This window comes from Rhinopithecus roxellana, chromosome 13 (assembly GCF_007565055.1).
Source record: "Rhinopithecus roxellana isolate Shanxi Qingling chromosome 13, ASM756505v1, whole genome shotgun sequence".
Classification (NCBI taxonomy): domain Eukaryota; kingdom Metazoa; phylum Chordata; class Mammalia; order Primates; family Cercopithecidae; genus Rhinopithecus; species Rhinopithecus roxellana.
Window position 1 is genome coordinate 18,499,920 of NC_044561.1, and position 27,198 is coordinate 18,527,117.

At 45.2% G+C, this 27,198-nt stretch overlaps 1 protein-coding gene and 1 pseudogene across 17 annotated transcripts in view; one reads left to right on the forward strand and one right to left on the reverse strand.

Annotated features, from left to right (window-relative positions):
* The window catches only part of SFI1 (SFI1 centrin binding protein), a 122,572-nt gene that overhangs the window by 17,363 nt on the left and 78,011 nt on the right, over window positions 1–27,198 (forward strand). For 11 of the 17 annotated variants that reach the window (XR_004052649.1, XR_004052650.1, XM_030914644.1 and 8 more), the window contains exons 3-4: window positions 11,697–11,870; window positions 14,656–14,727. The exons of 3 other annotated variants lie outside the window; for them this stretch is intronic. Coding sequence is in view for 12 of the 14 variants with exons in the window: in XM_030914644.1 (XP_030770504.1) it covers window positions 11,697–11,870; window positions 14,656–14,727 (246 nt within the window). In the remaining 2 variants the exon portion in view is untranslated. The remainder of the gene's footprint in view (window positions 1–11,696; window positions 11,871–14,655; window positions 14,728–27,198) is intronic. 3 more of the 17 variants (XM_030914650.1, XM_030914649.1, XM_030914652.1) reach the window with 2 other exon arrangements.
* On the reverse strand, window positions 1,816–2,339 carry LOC115892715 (annotated as a pseudogene).

A 27,198-nucleotide genomic window follows, 5' to 3' on the forward strand; every position in this document is an offset into this window, starting at 1 on the left:
CGCCCAGCTAATTTTTTGTATTTTTAGTAGAGACAGGGTTTCACCATGTTGGCCAAGCTGGCCTCCAACTCCTAACTACAGGTGATCCACCCACCTTGGCTTTCCAGAGTGCTGGGATTACAGGTGTTAGCCACTGTGACCAGTCTAATTTTTTAATTTTTTGTAGAGATGGGGTCTTTCTGTGTTGCCCAGCTGCTCTCAACTCCTAGCCTTAAGCAATTCACCCACCTTAGCCTCCCATAGTGCTAGGATTATAGGCATGAGTCACTGCCTGTCAAAAAATTTTTGATTTTAAAATTTTAATTAATTAATTTTGAGACTGAGTTATGACACTGGCTATTTTTTGTAATTTTGGTAGAGATGGGGTTTCACCATGTTGCCCAGGGTGGTCTTGAACTCCTGGGCTCAAGTGATCCACCGACCTCAGCCTCCCAAAGTGCTGGGATTACAAGCATGAGCCGCCATGCCTGGCCAAAAATTATTTACTGAGAAATATAACAGAAATACAGAAAACAGCACCAAACAAGTGAGTGCCCTAGTGAATTATTATATGGCAGACACCTTTGTAACCACCACTTGTTTAAAAAAAAAAAAAAAAAACCAAAAACAAAAACAAAAAAAAGTAAGACCTTGGCAGTCATTTCTGAACTTCCTTCCAAAGCCCACTGACTGCCCCCCAGAGAGTAAATTACTAACTTGACTTGAATGGTAATTACTTTCTCACTTTTCTTCATGGTTTTATTACCCAATTGTGTATCCTTAGAAACTATATAGTTTAGCTTTGCTTGTGGGTTTTTTGAGCAGGATTATAAGCTACTTTCTTTTTTTTTTTTTTGAGATGGAGTATTGCTCTGTTGCCCAGGCTGGAGTGCAGTGGCGTGATCTCGGCTCACTGCAAGCTCCGCCTCCCAGGTTCACGCCATTCTCCTGCCTCAGCCTCCCGAGTAGCTTGGGACTACAGGTGCCCGCCACCATACCCGGCTAATTTTTTTGTATTTTTAGTAAAGACGGGGTTTCACTGTGTTAGCCAGGATGGTCTCGATCTCCTTACCTTGTGATCCGCCCACCTCGGCCTCCCAAAGTGCTAGGATTACAGGCGTGAGCCACTGCACCCGGCTTATAAGCTACTTTCATTGTTTTCTTTATAGTTACCAACATTTTTTGGATTTCCTAAAGTGATTCTATATTGCTTTTTTATTTTTAAAATTCATTGAGATATAATTCACATATTATACAATTCATTCATTTCAAGTGTGCAATTTGATGACTTTTATAATATTCATAGAAGGTTTTTTTTTTCAGTTTGGGATATGACTTCTGTTGAACTCACCTAACAGAGTGGAAGTAATATGTGTGCAAAACCAAATGTTTGTTGATAGAACTTCTGCATCATAATTAAAATACAGGCAGTATCTAAAAAATAGTCATCTCAATCAAAATCCACTACTTCCATCTGGGCATGGTGGCTTATGTAATCCCAGAACTTTGGGAGGTTGAGGTGGGAGGATTCCTTGAGTCCAGGAGTTCGAGACCAGCCTGGGCAACATAGTAAGACCCCCCCCGTCTCTACATAAAGTAAAAAAAAAAATAGCCAGGTGTGGTGGTGCAGGAGTCTGAGGTGGGAGGATCATGTGAGCCTGGGAGACTAAGGCTGTGTAATTTATGATTGTTCTACTGCATTCCAGCCCGGGCTACAGAGCCAGACCCTGTCTCAAAAAAAAAAAAAAAAAAAGTAGAGTTCAAGACCAGCCTGGGCAACACAGTGAGACCTTGTCTTAACCAGGTGTCATGGGGCATGACTGTATTCCCCTGGAATCACCAACAGTAGAGAGCTGTTAGATTAATTAGAAACCTGAGATAATCCAGGCATCCTTTACATAGTCTTCTGTTGTTCTTTCTTCCCAGAAACTTGCAAATGTGTGGAATGACACCATCAGCAGCAATTGTAGCCTTGATAAGACAGTCCAATTCTTTTTCACTAATAGCAGGTTGCAAATGATGAAGGGTAATAGCTTTACCTTTAAATATTTTGGTGCCTTTGATGCCACTTCAAGTATCTCTGCAGTAAGGTATCCAAGGATGGCTGCACTGTTCACAGTGGCAGTCACGCCCACACATCCATGACTGGTTGTCCTACATTTCAGATGTCTGTCTATGAATATGGCCCACTGGGAACTGTAAGGAGGCTCTCTGTGAGCGGGAAACAACCACCTTTGTCCTGGCCTTTCCAGTGTCCTTCTCAGCCTTACCACCGCCCTTGCAAGTTCTGCCGAAGCTCAAACAAGGCAGAGAAAGGGCTAGTCAGACACACGGTGAGATCCTACCACCTACTGCTTCATGGCACGGTGATTCAAACTGTCCAGAGAGTTTATGTTTTGTGTGTGTGGTAAAATATATATAACGTAAGACTTACTATTTTATTTTAATCTTTTTTTTTTTTTTTTTGAGACAGAGTCTCACAGCCCAGGCTGAAGGGCTGTGGTTGTGATCTTGGCTCACTGTAACCTCCACCTCCTCGGTTCAAGTGCTTCTTGTGCTTCAGCCTCCCGAGTAACTGGGACTGCAGGCATGTGCCACCATGCTCGGCTAATTTTTTGTATTTTTAGTAGAGACAGGGTTTCACCATGTTGGCCAGGCTGGTCTTGAACTTCTGGCATCAAGTGATCTACCTGCCTTGGCCTCCCAAAGTGCTAGGATTACAAATGTCAGCCACCGCACCTGACCTTTTTTTTTTTTTGAGATGAACTCTCACTCTATCACCCAGGCTGGAGTGCGGTGGCACATTCTCTGCTCACTGCACCCTTAGCCTCAGGGGTTCAAGCGATTCTCCCGCCTCAGCCTCCCAGGTAGCTGGAATTACAGGCGCGTGCCACTATGCCCGGCTAATTTTTGTATTTTTGGTAGAGACAGTGTTTCACCATGTTGGCCTGGCTGGTCTCGAACTGCTGATCCACCTGCCTCAGCCTCCCAAAGTGCTAGGATTACATGCATGAGCCACCACACCGGCCTATTTTAACGATTTTTAAGTGTACAATTTAGTGCCATTAAGTACACTAACAATGTGTAACCATCACCACTATCCATACCCAAAACTTTTCATCATCCCATGTGGACATTCTGTATTCATTAAATGGTATCTCCTCATTCCTCCTACCCTAATCCTTTATAACCTTTATTGTATTTTGTTTCTTCTTCTTTTTTTTTTTTTTTTTTTTTTTTGAGACGGAGTCTCGCTCTGTCGCCCAGACTGGAGTGCAGTGGCCGGATCTCAGCTCACTGCAAGCTCCGCCTCCCGGGTTTACGCCATTCTCCTGCCTCAGCCTCCCGAGTAGCTGGGACTACAGGTGCCCGCCACCTCGCCCGGCTAGTTTTTTGTATTTTTAGTAGAGATGGGGTTTCACCGTGTTAGCCAGGATGGTCTCGATCTCCTGACCTCATGATCCACCCGTCTCGGCCTCCCAAAGTGCTGGGATTACAGGCTTGAGCCACCGCGCCCGGCCTTTTTTTTTTTTTTTTTTTTGAGACAGAGTCTCGCTCTGTCGCCCAGGCTGGAGTGCAGTGGCCGGATCTCAGCTCACTGCAAGCTCCGCCTCCCGGGTTTACGCCATTCTCCTGCCTCAGCCTCCCGAGTAGCTGGGACTACAGGCGCCCGCCACCTCGCCCGGCTAGTTTTTTTTTGTATTTTTTAGTAGAGACGGGGTTTCACCGTATTAGCCAGGATGGTCTCGATCTCCTGACCTCGTGATCCGCCCGTCTTGGCCTCCCAAAGTGCTGGGATTACAGGCTTGAGCCACCGCGCCCGGCCTTATTATATTTTGTTTCTAAGAATTTGCCTGTGCTAGGTGCCTCATGTAAGTGGAGTCATACGATATTTTTCCATTTGCGTTTGGCTTATTTCACTTAGCATGGTGTTTTCAGGGTTTCTGTATCAGAATTTTATTCCTTTATTATTATTATTATTATTATTATTTTCTTTTGAGTGAGATGGAGTCTTGCTCTGTCACCAGGCTGGAGTGCAGTGGTGTGATGTCAGCTCACTGCAAGCTCCGCCTCCCATGTTCAAGCGATTCTCCTGCCTCAGCCTCCCGAGTAGCTGGGACTACAGGCATGTGCCACCACGCCCAGCTAATTTTTGTATTTTTAGTAGAGATGGGGTTTCACCATGTTGGCCAGGATGGTCTTTATCTTTTGACCTTGTGATCCACCCACCTGGGCTTCCCAAAGTGCTGGGATTACAGGTGTGAGCCACTGCGCCTGGCTTTTTTTTTTTTTTTTTTTTTTTTTTTTTGAGATGGAGTTTTGCTCTTGTTGCCCAGACTGGAGTGCAGTGGCGCGATCTCGGATCACTGCATTCTCTGCCTTCCGGGTTCAAGTGATTCTCTTGCCTCAGCCTCCCAAGTAGCTGGGATTACAGGCATAGGCCACCACACCCGGCTAATTTTTTGTGTTTAGTAGAGACAGGGTTTCACCATGTTCGTCTCAAACTCCTGACCTGAGGTGATCCACCCACCTTGGCCTCCCAAAGTACTGGGATTACAGGCGTGAGCCACCGTGCCTGACCAGGACTACTATTTTTGAAGACCAGACTGGCAGGGCTTTTGCTGCCCCTGCAGAGACAACCAGATTTAGATCAACAGCATTTAGTTTTCTAGAACACTACACAGGCCATGTTTGATAAACCAAGGTGAGCTAACCAGTTGCCATAGTTAAAGAAGGGAGGAGGTAGGAAGGCAGAGGCAGACCCACCAATCGCTGTGTGTACAGAAGATAAGTGGAGTCAATTGCTTTTAATTCATGGATTTTTTTTTTTTTTTTTTTTTTTTTTTTGAGATGGAGTCTCGCTCTGTTGCCCAGGCTGGAGTGCAGTGGCTGGATCTCAGCTCACTGCAAGCTCCACCTCCCGGGTTTACACCATTCTCCTGCCTCAGCCTCTCCAGTAGCTGGGACTACAGGCACCCGCCACCTTGCCCGGCTAGTTTTTTGTATTTTTTAGTAGAGACGGGGTTTCACCGTGTTAGCCAGGATGGTCTCGATCTCCTGACCTCGTGATCCGCCCGTCTCGGCCTCCCAAAGTGCTGGGATTACAGGCTTGAGCCACCGCGCCCGGCCTAATTTTGTGTCTTTTAACAAATCTCTCCCTGTCCCTCTTTTTCCTCTACCCTTCCTAGCCTCTTGTGTCCTCTGTTCTACTTTGGTTTCTGTAAGATCAACTTGTTTTAGCTTCTGCATGAGTAAGAACATGAGGTGTTTAACTTTCTGTTCCTAGCTTATTTCACTTAATATCCTCCGTTTCCATCCATGTTGCTGCAAATGACAATATTTTATTCTTTTTTATGACTGAATAGTATTCCATTTGTGTGTATATACCACATTTGCTTAATCCATTCATCTCGTTGGACACCTAGATTGATTCCATGTATTGGCTATTGTGAATAGTGCTGCAGTAACCATGAGGGTGCAGAGGTCTCTTTGATGCACTGATTTTCTTTTCTTTGGATAAATGCCCAGTAGTGGGTTTGCTGGGTCATGCAGTAGTCCTATTTGTAGTTTTTTGAGGAACCTCCATACTCTTCTCCATAGTGGCTATACTAGTTTACATTCTCACCTACAGTATGTAAGTGTTCCCTTTTCAGCCGGGTGCGGTGGCTCACACCTGTAATCCCAGCACTTTGGGATGCCGAGGTGAGCGGATCACGAGGTCAGGAATTCGAGATTAGCCTGGCCAATATGGTGAAACCCCGTCTCTACTAATAATACAAAAATTAGCCAGGCTTGGTGGTGCGCACCTGTAGTCCCACCTACTTGGGAGACTAAGGCAGAAGAACTGCTTGAACCCAGCAGGTTGCAGTGAGCCGAGATGGTGCCATTGCCCTCCAGCCTGGGCAACAGTGAGATTCCATCTCAATAAAAATAAAAATAAAATTAAAAAGTGTTCCCTTTTCTCTGCTTCCTTGCCAGCATTTGTTACCTTTTTTTTTTTGTCTCTTTGACAATAGCCACCTACCTAATGAGTAAGATGACACCTCATTGTGATTTTCATTTACATTTCCCTGATAGTGATGTTGAGCATTTTTTCATATATTTGTTAGCCATTTGTATGAGAATTTGCTCCCCCTACTTTTTTTTTTTGAGACAGGTCTCACTCTGTCACCCAGGCTGGAGTACAGTGGTGGGATTTCAGCTCACTGAAACCTCTGCCTCCCAGGCTCAAGCCATCCTCTCAGTGCAGCCTCCAGAGTAGCTGAGACTCCAGGCACACACCACCATGCTTGGCTAATTTTGTGTAGAGACAGGATTTCACCATGTTGCCCAGTCTGATGTTAAATTCCTGGACTGAAGCCATCTCCGCCTCAGCTTCCCAAAGTTACCCCTTTTTTAATTGGATTTTTTGTTTGTTTTTTGCTATTGAGATGTTTGAGTTCTTTGTATATTCTGCATATTAACCCCCTGTCAGATAGTTTGCACATATTTTTTGTAATACTTGTAATCCCATTCTTTTTTTTTTTTTTGAGATGGAGTCTTACTCTATCACCCAGCCAGGAGTGCAGTGGTACAATCTTGGCTCACTGCAACCACCACGTCCCGGGTTCAAGCGATTCTCCTGCCTCAGCCTCCCAAGTAACTGGGATTACAGGTGTATGCCACCATGCCCAGCTAATTTTGTATTTTTAGTAGAGATGGGGTTTCACCATGTTGGCCAGGCTGGTCTTGAACTCCTAATCTCAAGTGATCTGACTGCCTTGGCTTCCCAAACTGCTGGGATTACAGGCATGGGCCACTATGCCCACCCAGCCTGTAATCCCATTCTATAGGTTGTCTTTTTGCTCTGTAGATTGTTTGCTGAGCAGAAACTTTCAAGCTTGAGAGTATCCTATTTGTTTATTTTTGGTTTTGTTGCCTGTGCTTTTGATGTTTTATTCGTAAAATATTTTCCTAGACTTTTGAAGTATTTCTTCTCGTAGCTTTCTAGTTTTGGGTCTTACATTTAGGTCTTTGATCCATTTTGAGTTGATATTGTATAGGGTGAGAGGTGGAGGGTCTAGTTTCATTTTTCTGTATGTAGATACTCACTTTTCCCAGCACCATTTATTAAAGAGGGTGTCCTTTCCCCAGTGTTCTTGGACCCTTTGTCAAAAATAAATTGGCACTGGGTGTGATGGCTCACACCTGTAATCTCAGCACTTTGGGACTCTAGGACAGGTGGATCACTTGAGCCTAGGAGTTCAAGACCATCCTGTGCAATGTGGCAAAACCCCATCTCTACAAAAACTTAGCCAGATGGTAGCGTGCCCTTGTAGTTGCAGCTCCTCAGGAGGCTGAGGTGGGAAGGAAGATCACCTGAATCAGGATGCAGTGAGCTGTGATTAATTACATCACTATACTCCAGTGGGGCAACAGAATGAGACTGTGTCTTAGGTAGGTAAGTAGTTAGGTAGGTAGGTAGGTAGGTAGGTAGGTAGGTAGGTAGGTAGGTAGATAGGTAGATAAAATAGCTTAATAACTTAATACTCTGTTCTGTTCCATTGGCCTGTGTGTCTGTCTTTATGCCAGTACCATGCTGTTTTGGTTACTATAGCTTTGTGGTTTATTTTGAAGTCTGGTGATGTGATGCCCTCCAGCTTTGTTCTTTTTGCTCAGGATCGCTTTGGCTAGTTGGAGTCTTTTGTGGTCCTATACAAATTTTAAGATATTTTTCCTATTTATGTGAATAATGTCACTGGTATTTTGATAGGGCCTGTGTGCATTTTAGCATGTTCTTCTGTCCTCCGTTCTCAGTCTTTTTCTGCAAATTGGTAACTGGATTTAGAGACTTAATCAGATTTAAGTTTTATTTTTTGGGAGTAGTACAAGATAATTTTATTTTTTTATTTTTATTTTTTTGAGACGGAGTCTTACTCTGTCGCCCGGGCTGGAGTGCAGTGGCCGGATCTCAGCTCACTGCAAGCTCCGCCTCCCGGGTTTACGCCATTCTTCTGCCTCAGCCTCCCGAGTAGCTGGGACTACAGGCGCCCGCCACCTCGCCCGCCTAGTTTTTTTGTATTTTTTAGTAGAGACGGGGTTTCACAGTGTTAGCCAGGATGGTCTCGATCTCCTGACCTTGTGATCCACCCGTCTCGGCCTCCCAAAGTGCTGGGATTACAGGCTTGAGCCACCGCGCCCGGCCAAGATAATTTTATAGAAGCAAAGCAGTGAATGGTACCATAATCAAATATAATACCTGTATTAGATCGTTCTCATGCTGCCATGAAGAAATATCTGAGATAACTAATTTATAAAGGTGGGAGGTTTAATTGACTCACAGTTCTGCATTTTTGGAGAGGCCTCAAGAAACTTGAAATCATGGTGGAAGGGGAAGCAAACATGTGCTTTCTCACATGGCGGCAGGAAAGAAAGTGCAAAGTGAAGTGGGGGAAAGCCCCACGTAAAACCATGAGATCTCTTGGGAACTCATTCACTATCATGAGAACAGCATGGGGGAACTACCCCCATAAACTAATCACTTTCCGTGAGGTCCCTCCCACGACACGTGGGTCTTACGGGACCTGCAATTGAAGATGTGATTTAGGTGGGGGCACAGCTAAACTGTATCAATACCTATGTTTTGTTGTTCTTATTGTTGTTGAGACAGAGTGTCACTCTGTCGCCCAGGCTGGCGTGCAATGGCGAGATCTCAGCTCACTGCAACCTCTGTCCCCTGGGTTCAAGCGATTCTCATGCCTTAGCCTCCCGAGTAGCTGGGACTACAGGCACACGCCGCCACACCTGGCTAATTTTTGTATTTTTAGTAGAGACAGGGTTTCACCATGTTGTCCAAGCTGGTCTCAAATTCCTAACCTTAGGTGATCCACCCACCTTGGCCTCTCAAAGTGCTGTGATTACAGGCGTGAGTCACCGCACCTGGCCATCAATACCTATGTTGGAACTATCCGGGAGTTTTATTTCTTTTTTTTTTTTTCTTTTTTTGAGACGGAGTCTCGCTCTGCCGCCCAGGCTGGAGTGCAGTGGCCAGATCTCAGCTCACTGCAAGCTCCGCCTCCTGGGTTCACGCCATTCTCCTGCCTCAGCCTCCGGAGTAGCTGGGACTACAGGCGCCTGCCACCTCGCCCGGCTAGTTTTTTGTATTTTTTTTTTAGTAGAGACGGGGTTTCACCGTATTAGCCAGGATGGTCTCGATCTCCTGACCTCGTGATCCGCCCGTCTCGGCCTCCCAAAGTGCTGGGATTACAGCCTTGAGGCACCGCGCCCGGCCTATTTCTTTCTTTCTTTCCTGTCCTGTCCTGCCCTTTCCTGTCCTGTCCTGTCCTGTCGCCCTGGCTGGAGTGCAATGGCATGACTGACTGCAACCTCCACCTCCCGGGTTCAAGTGATTCTCCTGCCTCAGCCTCCCAAGTAGCTGGGATTACAGGCACCTGCCACCACACCCGGCTGATTTTTGTTTTTTTTTTTTTTTTTTTTTTTTGAGACGGAGTCTCGCTGTGCCGCCCAGGCTGGAGTGCAGTGGCCGGATCTCAGCTCACTGCAAGCTCTGCCTCCAGGGTTCCCGCCATTCTCCCGCCTCAGCCTCCGAGTAGCTGGGACTACAGGCGCCCGCCACCGCGCCCGGCTAGTTTTTTGTATTTTTAGTAGAGACGGGGTTTCACCGTGTTAGCCAGGAGGGTCTCGATCTCCTGACCTCGTGATCCGCCCGCCTCGGCCTCCCAAAGTGCTGGGATTACAGGCTTGAGCCACCGCGCCCGGCCTGATTTTTGTATTTTTAGTAGAGATTGCATTTCGCTGTGTTGGCCAGGCTGGTCTGAAACTCCTGACCCCAGATGATCCTCCTGCCTCAGCCTCCCAAAGTGCTGGGATTATAGACGTGAGCCATTGTACCCGGCCGAGAGCCTGTCTTTAAAGATTGCTTCTACTGGCCGGGCGCGGTGGCTCAAGCCTGTAATCCCAGCACTTTGGGAGGCCGAGACGGGCGGACCACGAGGTCAGGAGATCGAGACCATCCTGGCTAACACTGTGAAACCCCGTCTCTACTAAAAAATACAAAAAACTAGCCGGGCGAGGTGGCGGGCGCCTGTAGTCCCAGCTATTCGGGAGGCTGAGGCAGGAGAATGGCTTGAACCCGGGAGGCGGAGCTTGCAGTGAGCTGAGATCTGGCCACTGCACTCCAGCCTGGGTGACAGAGCGAGACTCCGTCTCAAAAAAAAAAAAAAAAAAAAAAAAAAAGATTGCTTCTACCTTTTGGCTGTTGTGATTAATGCTTCTACCTTACTTTTTATAGTTACCCCATGCCCTGCAAATATGTTCACACTTGACTTTCATTTCTTTAAACATATTCTTTTTAGCATATACAGCTGTGTGTGTGTAAAGAAAAAGGAGTATGTGGGAACGGTCTGTTCGTTTTTCACAATTTTGCAGTAAACTTCAAATTGTTCTAAAAAAATAAAATCCAGGAGTCTGAGTGTGGTAGCTTACACCTATAATCCCAGCATTTTGGGAGGCTTAGTTGAGAGGAATGCTTAAGCCCAGGAGTTCAAGACAGCTTAGGCAACATAGCAAGACCCTATTTCAAGAAAACAAAAAATAAAAATTTTTAAAAAGTATATTAAAATGTGTGTGTGTGTCTATATGTATATATATATGTGTGTGTGTGTGTGTGTGTGCGCGCGCTTTAGCCTCAGTGCAGGTATTCTGAAGCAAGAGATCAAGAATGAAATCAGGCCAGCAGGCCAGATACAGTGGTGCATGTCTGTAATACCACCACTTTAGGGGGCTGAGGAGGATGATTACTTGAGCCCAGGAGTTTGAGACTAGTCTGGGTAATATAGTGAGACCCTGTCTCTAAAAAATTAAAAATTGGCCGAGCACAGTGGCTCAAGCCTGTAATCCCAGCACTTTGGGAGGACGAGGTGGGTAGATCACCTGAGGTCAGGAGTTCAAGACCAGCCTGGCCAACATGGTGAAACCCCATCTCTACTAAAAATACAAAACTTAGCCGGGTGCAGTGGTGGGTGCCTGTAATCCCAGCTACTAGGGAGGCTGAGGCAGGAGCATCGCTTGAACCCGGGAGGTGGAGGTTGAGTGAGCTGAGATCACGCCACTGCACTCCAACCTGGGCGACAGAGTAAGACCTTGTCTCAAAAAAATAATAATAATAAAAATAAAAAATTAGCCGACCATGGTGGTGCACGCCTGTAGTCTCAGCTACTCAGGAGGATGTGGTGGGAGGATTCCTTAAGCCCGGGAGTTCAAGACCAGCCTGGGCAACACAGTGAGACTTCGTCTCTTAAAGAAAAAAAAAAAAAAAATTATCAGGACACACTGGCGAACACCTGTGGTCCTAGTTTCCTAGTTGCTTGGGAGGCTGAAATGAGAGGATCACTGGAGCCTGGGAGGTCAAGGCTGCAGTGAGCTGTGGTCATGCCACAGCATTCCAGCCTGGGCAACAGAGTGAGAACCTGTCTCAAACAAAAGAAAACTGTGTTAGGCCTAATGACTCCAGGGGGTACTGTAGTTCCTGCCTAGTACCCACCTCCAGTGGTTGGCCAATATTTCTGTCAGATTGGGCTGCTTATTATCTTTGAAGCATAGGTATTGTCAGTCTTTATGAGCTTATCTGTTTAATTTTGCTTGTATGTTAAAAGTATTTGCATCACATGCAGAGATAACTTTATTCTCTCCTTGCCTCCTTCCTCCTCACATTTAAGGTATTTTAGGGATGGTGCAGTTAAGAAACCTTATTCTGCAAAGACACTGTCCAACAAGAAGTCTTCTGCATCCTTTGGGATCCGGAGGGAGTTACCTAGTACCAGGCACCTAGTGCAGTATCATGGCACACGTACTTGTACCCGACAGGGCCGGTTAAGAGAACTTCGCATCAGGTGAGCTTATGAGTGGCCACCAGTCTACAGATGCTTTTCTCTTGTTCTCCCTTCTTGGTTAAAATGAGGGAATGATTCTTATTCTCCCATCACAATTAGCTGGAGATCTTGATGCCCTGTTCTTTATAGTAGAATGTTCAGATGAAAAGGATATTCAGGAATCTGCAGACATGAAATCTGTCATTGAGTGTTTTCATTTCTCCACTTGTGCCTCGCAATATGACGCTATCAAGAAGACTTTTTTCTTCCAGAAAAAGTCTAAACGTGTAAACGTGGTCCAAGAAAGAAGGAACTACTCTTTTTTTCTACTCTTTTTTTCCCCCTGGATTTTCTGGTGAATTCTAGAAGAGCTGTAACCCTTCTGCTACTCTTGATTAGGTATAATAAAGACATCCATTTCTCTTTTTTTTTGGACAGAGTCTCGCTCTGTCACCCAGGCCGGAGTGCAGTGGCCCGATCTCAGCTCACTGCAAGCTCCACCTCCCGGGTTCACGCCATTCTCCTGCCTCAGCCTCCCAAGTAGCTGGGACTACCGGTGCCCACCGCCACGCCCGGCTAATTTTTTGCATTTTTAGTAGAGACGGGGTTTCACCGTGTTAGCCAGGATGGTCGCGATCTCCTGACCTCGTGATCCGCCCACCTCGGCCTCCCAAAGTGCTGGGATTACAGGCATGAGCCACCGCGCCCAGTGACATCCATTTCTTAATTCAAAAATTTATCAGGCCTGGTGCGGTGGCTCACACCTATAATCCCAGCACTTTGAGAGGCCAAGGCAGGTGGATCACCTGAGGTCAGGAGTTCGAGACCTCATCTCCACTAAAAATACAGCGGGGCACGATGGCTCACGCCTGTAATCCCAGCACTTTGGGAGGCCGAGGCGGGTGGATCACGAGGTCAAGAGATCGAGACCATCCTGGCTAACACGGTGAAACCCCGTCTCTACTAAAAACACAAAAAATTAGCCGGGCATGGTGGCCGGTGCCTGTAGTCCCAGCTACTCGGGAGGCTGAGGCAGGAGAATGGCATGAACCTGGGAGGCGGAGCTTACAGTGAGCTGAGATCATGCCACTGCACTCCAGCCTGGGCGACAGAGCGAGACTCTGTCTCAAAAAAAAAAAAAAAAAAATACAAAAAATTAGCTGTGTGTGGTGGTGCATGCCTGTAATCCCAGCTACTTGGGAGGCTAAGGCACGAGAATCGCTTGAACCTGGGAGGCAGAGGTTGCAGTGAGCCAAGATCGCCCCACTGCCCTCCAGCTTGGACGAGAGTAAGACTGTCTCAAAACAACAACAAATTTATATGGTGCTTAGCCATGGCAGCTGTTATGCTAGATGCTGAGATATAAGGTGAATAAGGTCATCTTAGTTTATGACTTCATCAGAATTTAAAATCAGGTAGGCTTGATAGACTATTAAGCCACAACAATAGAGTAAGAGTGCAATGAGAGAAGGATGTGGTACTACTGGCAAATATGGCAAGAACAGCTACACTAGTATAGCCAGCACTTACTCTCTGGAGGAAACAGAGTTTAAGCTGAGCCCTGAAGGATAATGTAAGAATAATCCAGATAAAGGGCTGGAGAAGGTGCGTTTTAAGTTGAACTCAGGGTTTAACTCTATAAGACAAGCCACCTTTGGCCCGGCATGGTGGCTCATGCCTGTAATCCCAGCATTTTGGGAGGCCGAGGCAGGTGGATCATGAGGTCAGGAGATTGAGACCATCCTGGCTAACATGGTGAAGCCCCGTCTCTACTAAAAATACAAAAAATTAGCTGGGCGTGGTGGCGGGTGCCTGTAGTCCCAGCTACTTAGGAGGCTGAGGCAGGAGAATGGTGTGAACCCAGGAGGTGGAGGTTGCAGTGAGCCAAGATCACACCACTGCACTCCAGCCTGGGCGACAGTGAGACTCCATCTCAAAAAAAAAAAAAAAAAAAAAGACAAGGCCGGGCGTGATGGCTCATGCCTGTAATCCCAGCACTTTGGGAGGCCATGGCGGGTGGATCCCAAGGTCAGGAGATCGAGACCATCCTGGCTAACATGGTGAAACCCATCTCTGCTAAAAATACAAAAAATTAGCCAAGCGTGGTGGTGTGCACGCGTAGTCCCAGCTACTCGGGAGGCTGAGGCAGGAGAATGGCGTGAACCCAGTAGGCGGAGCTTGCAGTGAGCAGAGATTGTGCCACTGCACTCCAGCCTGGGTGACAGAGCAAAACTCTGTCTCAAAATAAAAAAAGACAAGCCATCTTTGTGTGTATACCAGGCACTGTGCTAGGTACTGGAGATACTATAAAGCACCAATTTCTGCTTTCAGGGGCTCACAGTGCAGAGGGAATGACAGACACCCTGTGAGCTGATCACTGTGATATGGTGTCACAACATTACAGGAGGGGTTTGAGCACAGTACTGAGAGTACACAGCTGCTCACTCTGTTTACATTGGAGAAGGTTCAGGATTAGTGGGTATTTGCCCGGCATTTTAGGCAGGAAGAATAATATGAACAAAAGAATTATGATATACTTCCTCTACCTCAGTTCTGAAGTTTTTATCTCTTCATTGACAATTTATATTGAAAATATTTTTTAAAAATAATCTGCTTGATTTTAGCTTTATAAATCTGCCCCATCCTATGCCCTGTTTGATGCAAGATTAGCTATGATACCACCTTTTGACTCATACTAGCGTCCCTCCCTCTGAGACCTTAAAGGCTTCCTTTCCTTTCCAGAAAACTGATGATGTAAGCCAAATGGAATTTTAAAATATGTATATCCTTTTTTTCCTTCTTTCAGATGCATGGCCAGAAAGTTCTTATATTTATGGATTCGAATGACTTTTGGAAGAATATTTCCCTCTAAAGCCAGGTAGTATTAGCTCAGAACACCATAATTCTGTTGAGTTCATTCTAGGGTTTTCTTTTATTTTAAGCCTGTATATAAACTTCATTATGGCTTGTGCTGTTACATTCCTCCCTTGTTCCTCCCCAGAATCCAGTAGGCAGAAACAGTCACTAATATAACATATGTACTATAGTGGTAACTTCATACCTGTTAGTTGACTGCAGCTGCATTCATGGTGAGCTGTGAATGTTATCTACAAAGTAGCCAGTGAAGGTTAAGTTTTAGTGTTCAATGTCGTGGCCTTTAGCTACTGTGGCCTTCAGCTTCAAAGAAAAAGAAAGAAAGAAAAAAAAATCACAAGCAAGTGAGCAAGTGAAAGAATCAGGCAGGGCGCGGTGGCTCATGCCTGTAAACCCAGTACTTTGGGAGGCTGAGGCGGGCGAATCACTTGAGGTTAGGAGTTCGAGACCAGCCTGGCCAACCTGGTGAAACCCTGTCTCTACAAAAATTAGCTGCACAGCAAGGCACGGTGGCTCATGTCTGTAATCCCAGCACTTTGGGAGGCCGAGGTGGGCGAGTCACCTGAGGTCAGGAGTTCGAGACCAGCCTGACCAACATGGATAAACCCTGTCTCTACTAAAAATACAAAATTAGCCGGGCATGGTGGCGCATGCCTGTAATCCCAGCTACTTGCGAGGCTGAGGCAGGAGAACTGCTTGGACCCAGGAGTCGGAGGTTGCAATGAACCAAGATTATGCCATTGCACTCCAGCCTTGGCAACAAGAGCGAAAGTCCCTCTCAAAAAAAAAAAAAAAAGGCCAGGTGCGGTGGCTCACGCCTGTAATCCCAGCACTTTTGGGAGGCTGAGGCGGGCAGATCACAAGGTCAGGAGATTGAGACCATCCTGGCTAACACAGTGAAACCCCCTCTCTACTAAAAATACAAAAAGAAATTAGGTGTGGTGGCGGGTGCCTGTAGTTCCAGCTGCTCAGGAGGCTGAGGCAGGAGAATGGCGTAAACCCAGGAGGCGGAGCCTGCAGTGAGCCGCGATTGCACCACTGCACTCCAGCCTGGGTGATAGAGCGAGACTCTGTCTCAAAAAAAAAAAAAAATTACCTGAGCATGGTGGCGTATGCCTGTAATCTCAGCTAATCGGGAGGCTGAGGCAGGAGAACCACTTGAACCCCGGAGGCAGAGATTGTGGTGAGCCGAGATTGTGCCATTGCACTTTAGCCTGGGCAACAGAGTGAGACTGTCTCAAATAAATAAATAAATAAATAGGCCGGGCGCGGTGGCTCATGCCTGTAATCCCAGCGGGAGGCCGAGATGGGCGGATCACGAGGTCAGGAGATCGAGACCATCCTGGCTAACACGGTGAAACCCCATCTCTACTAAAAATACAAAAAATTAGCCGGGCGAGGTGGTGGGCGCCTGTAGTCCCAGCTACTCGGGAGGCTGAGGCAGGAGAATGGCGTGAACCCGGGAGGCGGAGGTTGCAGTGAGCTGAGATCCAGCCACTGCACTCCAGCCTGGGCGACAGAGCAAGACTCTGTCTCAAAAAAAAATAAAAAATAAATAAATAAATAAATAAAAATAAGAATAAAAAAAAACCATACTTAAGTAAGATAAGATCTCTTTGGGAAAAGTGTTTGCCCAAGAGAAGTAATTGAGCTCTTTCAGGGCACTGGTCAGACTGACAGATTGGCTTGATCAAGTGCAGAACCTAGGGAAAAAAATTGGCTTTAACAAAGGAAGTGAAATTTTAGCAGCAAATGCCTCTGTCATAGCCTCATTTTGTATAGACCAAGCCTGCCCATTGCTGTGGTTTTGGGTTATAATTGCTTTAACTGCAGTGCTGAGAGTGGACTGCAACAGAGAGTCACAGGAGTCCCCATACAGAATGCAGGGGAGCTGGAGAGAAGGGACCAGTGCAAGGTATGTTTCAAAAGGAGAATTGGCAGCCTTCGAGAGTGTAAGCACTTAAAAACTGAAATGTCTTGGGTTCCCTCCTACTCCCCTCTTCCCCTTTTCTTTCCCTTAACTATAATCTTTCCTGTTTCATTTTTTGAGTCTGACTCCTTCATTCAATGTCTCTCAAGCAAACCTGGCCTGTGTGTGTTTTCTGAAATATTTTCTTTGTATACCTTATGAGGGGCCCTGCTGTTCCATCTTCTCCTTTTTGTATGTTTACAGTGAAGCTCCTGATGTGTCTATGTTACCGGCCAGGTCTAGGTCCATTCTGCCCATGCGTGGTAAATCAATCACTGTGACACAGGTTTTGCAAAAGAGAAAAAACTTACTTGCAAGGCCACTGAGCGAGGAGGTGGGATAACAGATCTCAAACCAGCCTCCCCAAAGATAAGCCTTAGGGATATTTGTGGGCTAGGGAAGTGGGGTGGTTTAAGGTGTGGGGTGGATTGGGGTGGATTGGCAGTGGGGTTAATGAAGTAACATTCATTGTGTACAAGTGTAGTCAGGGTTCATGGCATGTCATAGAACACATGTACAGAAAATAGAGGCATTAACATGATCTGAGGGTGGAGTTTTTGGCCCTCAAGCGTCAAAAGACCCTCTTGGGCTCCTTCACAGGCCCAGTTGAAGGGTTGGTGGTCTCCATCCGTTTGAACTGGGCAGAAGCTAGCCCAGGTTCCTGAAAAATAACTGAAGTGACCATTGCCATGGTGACCTGTGAATGTTATCTACAAAGTAGCCAATGAAAGTTAAGTTTTAGTGTTCAGGCTGGACATGGTGGCTCCCACCTGTAATCCTAGCACTTTGGGAGGCCAAGGCAGGCGGATTACTTGAGGTCAGGAGTTTGAAACCAACCTGGCCAACGTGGTGAAACTTTGTCTCTACTAAAAATACAAAGAAATCAGCCGGGCATGGTGGCGGGTGCCTGTATTCCCAGCTACTTGGGAGGCTGGAGCAGGAGAATTGCTTGAACCCAGGAGGCGGAAGTTGCATTGAGCCGAGATCACACCACTGCATTCCAGCCTGAGCAACAGAAAGAGAATCTGTCTCAAAAAAAAAAAAAAAATTAAAAGTTGTACTGTTCAGTGGTGTGGCCTTTAGCTTCAAAGAAAAGGAAAAAAAAAAAAAGAAGCAAGTGACCAAAAGCAAGCAGGACAGCAGAGCTGATCATGTTAACCCTTTGTTTTTAGCTGTAGCCCGTCCCAGCTGCAAGTGCTAGGCATCGTTCACCTCTATTTTACCTTCTTCTCCTGGATCCTGGGCATGTTGTCCTTCACTGCCTTGGTAGCTCTTTAGTGCATTAAATAAATTTTTTTTGCTCTGCTTTTTTTGTTGTTCATTGGGAAAATTGATCTAAATTGCTATTGTCAGAATTCTCTCTTTTTTGTTTAATTCATTGCATATTTATTGACCTCCCCACTGTTAGCTTAGAAGTTATATTCTCTTTTACTCTTCCTTTACTGACTGCCCTGATAAGTTACAAATGTGAATGTGTATTTTCATTCAAATATGAATGTATATTTGTAACTTACCAGAATCTAATGTTAATTGGTTTTTTACTCTCTTCCTAGATAAGACAGGGTCCTTAGAATACTTTAGCTCTGCCTATCTCCCTCTCTTTGTGTATATTTTTTAAATCTATAAAGCATTATTACTCTCATTTTATTTTTTGAGACGGAGTCTCGCTCTGTCGCTCAGGCTGCAGTGCAGTGGCTCAATCTCAGCTCACTGTAACCTCCACCTCCTGGATTCAAGCCTCGGCCTCCTGAGTAGTTGGGATTACAGGTGCGAGCCACCACACCCGGCTAATTTTCGTATTTTTGTAGAGACAAGGTTTTATCATGTTGGCCAGGCTGGTCTCAAATTCCTGACCTCAGGTGATCTACCTGCCTTAGCCTCCCAAAGTGCTGGGATTACAGGCGTGAGCCACTGTACCCAGCCTGTTATTTTCATTTTGTATAGCCGATATTTATTTAGATTTATTCACATATTTATCCTATTTACCCTTCCCTTTTCATTTATTTTTCTTTTTTTGCCCCAACATTACAACAAATATTTACCCTTTCTGTTGCCCTTTTTCTTCTCACATCTCCAGGTTTCTATCTGTGATAATTTTCCTTCTCCTGTCATTAGAAGGTCCCAGAGTATTTTCTTTCGGGTAGGTCTGCTGGTGAGAAATTCTCTCAGATTTTGTCTGTCTAAAAATATTTTATTCCATCTTCACCTTTGAAGGATATTTTCACTGAGTATGGAAGCCTGGGCTGCTGGTTTTTTCCCAGCACCTGGAAGATAATCCATCACTATCTTATGGCTTCCATTTTTAAGCTGTTAGTCTAATTTTTGCTCTTTTGAAGATTCATTGCTTGTCTTCGTTTTCAGAAGCTTTGAATTTATTTTCTTATAATCTTTTATCTCATTTTGAGATTGTAAACAAGGTTTTTTTTTCTTTTTTGTGGACAAATCTTTCTGGCATACTTGTGTTTATTTGCATGTTATTCTGCTCCTTATCGTCTTTCCTCATGTAACTTCAAATGCCTTTTTTTTTTTCTTTCCTGAGACTGCATCTCACCCTGTTGCCCGGGCTGGAGTGCAGTGGCATGATCTCAGCTCAGTGCAACCTCCGCCTCCTGGTTTCAAGCGATTCTCCTGCCTTAGCCTCCCACATAGCTGGGACTACAGGCACGCGCCACCATACCCAGCTAACCTTTTTATTTTTAGTAGAGACCATGTTGGCCAGGCTGGTCTCAAACTCCTGACCTCAGGTGATCTGCCCAACTCAGCCTCCCAAAATGCCAGGATTACAGGCATGAGCCACTGTGCCCGGCCTCAAATGCTTTTTTATTGTTTTTTATTTTTTATTTATTTTTTATTTTTTTCAGTCTTGCTCACTCTGTTGCCCACGCTGGAGTGCAATGGTGTGATCTTGGCTCACTGCAACCTCTGCCTCCCAGGTTCAAGCGATTTTCCCGTCTCAGCCTCCCTTGTAGCTGGGATTACAGATGGGCACTACCACACTCAGCTAATTTTTGTATTTTTAGTAGAGACGGCGTTTCACCATGGTCAGGCTGGTCTCGAAATCTTGACCTTGTGATCTGCCTGCCTGAGCCTCCCAAAGGGTTCAGATTACAGGCGTGAGCCACTGCGCCCGGCCTTTTTTTGTCTGTTTCTTTCTTTTTTTCTTTTTGCTGAGACAGAGTCTCACTCTGTCGCCCAGGCTGGGGTGCAGTGGCGCGATCTCGGCTCACTGCAATCTCTGCCTCCTGGGTTCAAGCGATTCTTCTGCCTCAGCCTCCCAAGTAGCTAGGATTACAGATGTGTACCACCATGCCCGGCTAATTTTATTGCTTATTTTTATGCGAAATTAGTTTTCCTGAATTTTAATTTTTAAGTTTATATGTCTTTATATATTTTTTAGAGATAAGGTCTTGCTGTATTGCCCTGCAGTAGTGTGATCATAGCTCACTGCAGCCTTGAACTTGTGGGCTCAAGTAATCCTTCTGCCTCAGCCTCCCAAGTAGCTGAGACTGTAGGCACAAGCCACCACACCTGCCTTATTATTCTGAACTTTTAGAGTAAGTCAAGGTTCAGTTAATTTTTACTAATTTCATAGAACTCCTGTTGTTTTTGTTTAGGGTTCAGAAATATAGTGGCTTTTTTTATGGGGTATCCTGGTTTTGTTCCCTTATCACACTTGGTCTGGATCTTCTTTTTCCTTGTCTCTTTTGACTCTCCCCTGCTCAAATTTTTTTCTACCTGTGGCTGTTTCTCCTCCATATGAAGCCCTGTCCTAGAAGGACACTGGCAGGTCAGTTTTGGACTGCTCTGTTTCCGTTCTTATGTGAGCCCTGGTGCTGGAGAGGATAAAACTCATAGTTTCAGCTGCTCATCTCAAATTGGGCGTCTCTACCTTCCAATGACTACTCATTGGCTATTTTGGGGTTCTCCTATTGTTAGGTTTCTCAGATGCTACTTGGGGATCCAAAGATTGAAAACTGTGTTGCTACCTCCACTATTTTCCTAAAATCTAGTTTTTTTGGTTTTTGGTTTTTGGTTTTTTTTTTGAGACGGAGTTTTGCTCTTGTTGCTGAGGCTGGAGTGCAGTGGCACAATCTTGGCTCACTGCAACCTCCACTTTCTGGATTTAAGCAATTCTCCTGCCTCAGCCTCCTGGTTAGCTGGGATTAAAGGTGCACACCATCACGCCCTGCTCATTTTTTGTGTTTTCAGTAGAGAAGGGGTTTCACCATTTTGGCCAGGGTGGTCTTGAACTCCTGACCTCAGGTGATCCACCTGCCATGGCCTCCCAAAATGCTGGGATTACAGGCATGTGCCAGCATGCCCAGCCCTAAAATCCATTTTTTACGTAATTTTATTTATTGATATTTGACCCATATATGACTGGGAACCTCATTTCAAATAATGCCTTCCGAGTCCTTGGGAAATGCTGATTGTATGTTAGAAGTACCTGACTCTAAGAGAAAGTCTAACAATGGCTGAAACAAATTGAGATTTGCTTTTTCTTTTTTTTTAAAAAATTGTTAACTTTTTTTTTTCTTTTAGAGACTATGTTTTCCAGGCTGGTCTTGAACTCCTGTGCTTAAGCGATCCTCCCTGCCTCAGCCTCCCAAAGTATTAGGATTACAGGCATGAGGGGATTTACTTTTTTTTTTTAAACAAGCCATCTGGAGGTTGGCAGTTACTGGTATTGCTTCAGCTGTTCAGTCATGTAGTTTCAGGCTCAGACTTCTAGTACCTTTCTAGTTCAACATCCTTAGCACATTGGCCCTTTGTCCTCATAGGTGACACTTCGTAGTTGCAAGATGACTGTTCTAGCTTTACACAGGAAGGTGGGGGTAAGGGAGGTGTCCTTTTGATCTCTTTATCAGGAAAGAAAACTTCCCTGGAAGTTCCCCACCGCATTCTGCTTCTGCCTCATTGGCCAGAGCTTTGTCACCGGCCACCTTTAGCTACAGAGGAGGTTGGGAAAGAAATCTTTCTGGCCTCTGTAGTGGATACTGATGAGAAAAAGGGCTTGGCCGTGGGTGTTGGGTTAGCCAGTGACTGCTAGCTAACACTGCTACACTGCTTTAAAACATTTGCATTATGCTGTTTTTCATGTCTTTGCTCTTCAGTGGTAGCTGGGTGTAGAGGAAAGAATACTGGACTAGAATTAAGGAGACCTGAGCTTTGGTTGTAACCCAGGCCCTAGCTAATTATTTGATCTGAGGATAGTTATGCCTGTGGGCCTCAATTTTGCAAATTACAGAATGATAGAGTGAGAATATTTGTTTTCTAAGCAGCTACCGAAATTAGAATTTTGATACTGTGTTTCCATTGACTTAGAAACTTGTGAAGGGATAGTTATTTTCCAATATCTATATATCAATATCAAATATCAATCTGTTAAAATCAAGTAGGTTCTTTGTTACTTGGGGGAACACTGGGCATCCTGATCTTTGTTTTTAGTCTTTTTCCATACTGAGTTGTTTATTTCTCAATTTTAGGTGTGTTAGGCGGGAATAATATCATGCCACAAACTGCAGAATAATGCCTTTATGTGCTTAATGTTTTAGCATTGTTTGTTTTTTGTTGTTGTTGTTGTTGTTGTTGTTGTTTGAGACAGAGTTTCGCTCTTGTTGCCTAGGCTGGAGTGCAAAGGTGGGATCTTGGCTCACTGCAACTTTCGCCTCCTGGGTTCAAGCAATTCTCCTATCTCAGCCTCCCAAATAGCTGGGACTACAGGCATGCGCCACCACACCTGGCTATTTTTTGTATTTTTAGTAGATACGGGGTTTTACCATGTTGGTTAGGTTGGTCTTGAACTCCTAACCTCAGATGATCCACCTCCCTCAGCCTCCCAAAGTGCTGGGATTACAGCATGAGCCTCTGCACCCAGCCTGAACCATTTTTTTTAAGTACAGTTTCCATTTTATTTTTCTCCAGAGTATAATTTTTCTTCAGTCCTTAAGGACACAGCTTCTTAATGGGTTTTGGTGGGAGTCATGGGGCAACGCCCACAGGTCAAAATTGTGGTGCGGGTATTCAGTCTTAGTGGGCTTCATGAGATTGATTTCTAACTACTTAGCTGTGAATGGCACAACTCACATATTAAGGCAGCTTCATATATGGCTTGGGTAGCACCTAGACATCAAAGACCCTCACTTCAGAAATGTCCCTGACTGCTGCAGCCTCTACTGTGTTTCACATGATGAATTTCTCCTGTTTTTGTTAAAGTCACTAAATTTACTACAGTCAGTGATGAATTCCTAAACTTTCTTTAACTTGACCTACCAGGTAGCATTAGAGAGTCCATCATTTCCTTCTTCTAGAATCCCTTTCTTCTCCCAGCTTCTAGTTAACCATCCTCTTGTGTTTTTTTTCCTACCTCTTTGACTGCCTCCTTTGTTTTCCTCCTCATCTAAATACCCCAACACCTAGTCTTTGCACTGCTTCTCTAGCTGCCCCACAACCGAAATCTCATCAAATCTCGTCAAATCTCACAGTGATTCTCAGATGCGTATGCCCAGCCAAGACCTCTGCCTTGAAACTCTGTACTTTTACATACGTGACAACTCCACTGGGTGTCACACCATAGTATGTCCAAAACTTGAAATCATCATCTTCCCTCTCTCAGGGGAAACTCCATCCTTCCAAGTGCTCAGGTTGGAAACAGTGAAGTCATCCTTCACACCTCTTGTTCTTTCACACCCCAATTTAAAATGTCAAATGCCAAAATCATGTTGCTTCAACCTTCAAAATGCATTCAGAATCCAGCCACTTTTCAGACCTCTAGTAGCTACCACCTGGTCCAGCCAGTCACTGAGGGAGAGCCCTCAAGTGACTCCAGTGACTCCTCATTGGTCTCCTGCTTCTTGTCTTGCCCCTAGTCAGTATCTTCCCAGTAGGTAGTCTGAGTAAATCAAGTCACATCATTCTGTCAAACTTCCAGTGGCTTCCTGCTGAAAGTAAAAGCCCATAGTCCTTACCGTGGCCTACAAGACCAACCAACTTTTTGTGCCACCTATAGGTTTTTTTTTTCATTTCTGCTGTCATATTTTTAATTTCCAAGAGCTTGTTTTTGTTCTCTGCATGTTCCCTTTTTAATTTCTAAAAGCTTCTTTTGTTCTCTGCATGTTTCCTTTCTTTTTAATAGTATCCTGGAGGCTCAAAATTTTTTGAGGATAATGTGGGTTTTTTTTTAAGATGTTTGTCTGCTTACACTGTGTGTCTTCTAAGATCCTTTTTTCTTTGCGTTTTTGGTCACTGTGTCATGTTGGAGCCTTTCCTCAAATGTCAAGAGATTCTTATATTGTCTGTTTATATTTAACAGCAGGGCCCTAAAAAGCTAATTTTAGAAGCTCTTTTCTTTTCTTTTCTTTTCTTTTTTAAGACAGGGTCTCACTCTGTTGCCTAGGCTAGAGTGCAATGGCGCAATCTCAGCTCACTGCAACCTCCGCCTCCTGGGTTCAAGTGATTCTCCTGCCTCAGCCTCCCGAGTAGCTGGGATTACAGGCATGCAATGCACCAGCATGCCTGGCTACTTTTTGAATTTTTAGTAGAGATGGGGTTTCACCACGTTGGTCAGGCTGGTCTCAAACTCCTGACTTCAGGTGATCTGCCTTACCTCGGCCTCCCAAAGTGCTGGGATTACAGGTGTGAGCCACCACACCCAGCCAGAAGCTTTTATATGTAAGCATGAGGACTTACAACTTGAAGGCTTCACTGTAGGCTTTTGGGGTAGATTTCACCAGGGAATCTAGCTGTCTGTGTCTCTGACGGCCTTTTCCCTTAGGTTGATCAGTTTTCCCCAGACAAAAGAGATACCCTCCAACTCCTTCTGGCATGGGGTGGGATGGAGATGAAGGTGGTAATTTTTAAAATTTTTTAATTTGTATTTATTAATTTAATTTTTTTTTTTTTTTGAGACCGAGTCTTGCTCTGTCACCCAGGCTGGAGTGCAGTGGCGTGATTGACTCACCGCAACCTCCGCCTCCCAGGTTCAAGCAATTCTCCTGCCTCAGCCTCTTGAGTAGCTGGGATTACAGGTGCCCACCACCATGCCTGGCTAATTTTTATATTATTAGTAGAGACGGGGTTTCACCCTCTTGGCCAGGCTGGTATCGAACTCCTGACCTTGTGATCCAGCCACCTCAACCTCCCAAAGTGCTGGGATTATAAGCGTGAGCCACCATGCCCGGCCTACAGGTTTTTTTTTTTTTTTTTTTTTTTTTCTGTTTTTTTTTTAAACAGAATCTTACTCTGTCACCCAGGCTGGAGTACAGTGGTATGATCTCGGCTCACTACAACCTCTACCTCTCAGGTTCATGCGAGTCTCCTGCTTCAGCCTCCCAAGTAGCTGAGACCATGGGCATGCACTACCATGCCTGGCTAATATTTGTATTTTTAGTAGAGATGGAGGTCTTGCCATGTTGGCCAGGCTGGTCTCGGACTGCCCTCAAGTGATCCACCCACCTTGGCCTCCCAAAGTGCTGGGATTACGAACATGACACTGCGCCCAGCCGAAGGTGTTAATTATAAGCTTGGCTGCAAGCAGGAAAAGGGTTGGTAGGTCTCATTGTTCAGTATGTAGACTTTTGGTCTAGGACCATCTCCCAAGCTTTGCCTAGTATTCTGGAGTCCAGTTCTCCTGTGGCTCGCCTCTTCAGAGATACACCTGAGTCTCTGCTTGAGTGAATAATGGGATCCAGGAGCCTAACCGCTTCTGACACACAGGCTTGCAAACAATCCTGTGTTTTCATCTCAGTCCACAGCTCCTCGTCTCCTGATACTTCTCATTTCCACCCCTTTCTGGGGGGCCTGTACCACCAGGTGGGTGCTTCTTGTCTCCCTTCTTCCCCCACAACAAGACACTTAGTTCTCTCCTTTATCTGGTGATTCATCTGCAACTCTCTTGCCTAAAATTGACTAAAATTTATTGACAGCTCTTGGCTGTCACCCTTTCTCCTATTCTCTTGGTCTTTATAGGCTTACACCTTTTTGAATACATTTGCTGTTATTTAATGCGGCATGGGGAATGGAAGGAGGTAAATGGATATGTTCATTTTACCATGTGCAAATGGTTCCTTTTTATTACAGTTTTTTAGAATTGTAGGTTGGGCATAGTGGCTTGCACCTGTAATCCCAGCACTTTGGAAGGCCGAGGCAGGCGGATCGCAAGGTCGAGAGTTCGAGACCAGCCTGGCCAACATGGTGAAACCCCATTTCTACTAAAAATACAAAAATTAACTGGGCGTGGTGGCATGTGCCTGTTATCACAGTTACTCAGGAGACTGAGGCAGGAGAATTGCTTGAACTCGGGAGGCAGAGGTTGCAGTGAGCCGAGATGGTGCCACTGTACTCCAGCCTAGAGTACAGCCTTCACTGTACTCTAGCCTAGACAGAGAAGACTCTGTCTCAAAAAAAAAAAAAAGAATTGTGAATGAATCTGTTCAACAATCTTTCAAATATTATAGAAATGTACAGCTTAGGAGCCAGCCTCCTATAATCCCCCCCTCCCCAAGAGAGAACCACTGGCATTAGTTTGATATTCTGGAGTCTTTTCAGGCTTTTAATATGTATGATATAATCATTTATGTATGCATACACACATGCTTGTTTATATGTACACAAGTGTGTATATGTGTGTGTGTATATATTTGATGTATTCCAACATACGGGTGCTGTAAATACATAAAATTAGGCCGGGTGCAGTGGCACATGTTTGTAATCCCAGCACTTTGGGAGGCTGAGGCAGGCAGATCACCTGAGGTCAGGAGTTCAAGCCCAGCCTGGCCAATGTGGTGAAACCCTGTCTCTACTAAAAATACAAAAATTAGCTGGGCGTGGTCGTGTATGCCTGTAATCCCAGCTACATGGGAGGCTTAGGAAGGAGAATCACTTGAACCCGGGAGGTGGAGGTTGCAGTGAACTGAGATCGTGCCATTGCACTCTAGACTGGGCAACAAGAGGGAAGCTCTGTCTCAAAAAAATATATATATATAAATACTATTGTGTATTTATTCATTCATTCTTTGAGACAGAATCTCGCTCTGTCAGCCAGGCTGGAGTGCAGTGGCCTGATCTCAGCTTACTGCAACCTCCACCTCCTGGGTTGAAGCAATTCTTGTGCCTCGGCCTCCCAAGTAGCTGAGACTACAGGCATGCACCACCATACCCAGCTAATTTTTGTATTTTTGGTAGGTTTCGCCATGTTGGCCAGGCTGGTCTCAAACTCCTGACCTCAAGTGATCTGCCCGCCTTGGCCTCCCAAAGACCTTCGATTACAGATGTGAGCCACTGTGCCTGACCTAATTTTTTGAAAAACATACCATATTATACATACCATGCAGTGACTTTATTTTTTCACCGAATCACTTTCTGAGGCATCTGTCCCTTCAGTACCCTTAGGTCCGCTTCATTCATAGAAGATGAGCGCATGGCATTGATTGAATTGTATTATTAACCTGTCCTCTTTTGATGGGTATTTGTGGTGTTTCATTCTTCTCTTGTTATTATTATAAGCAA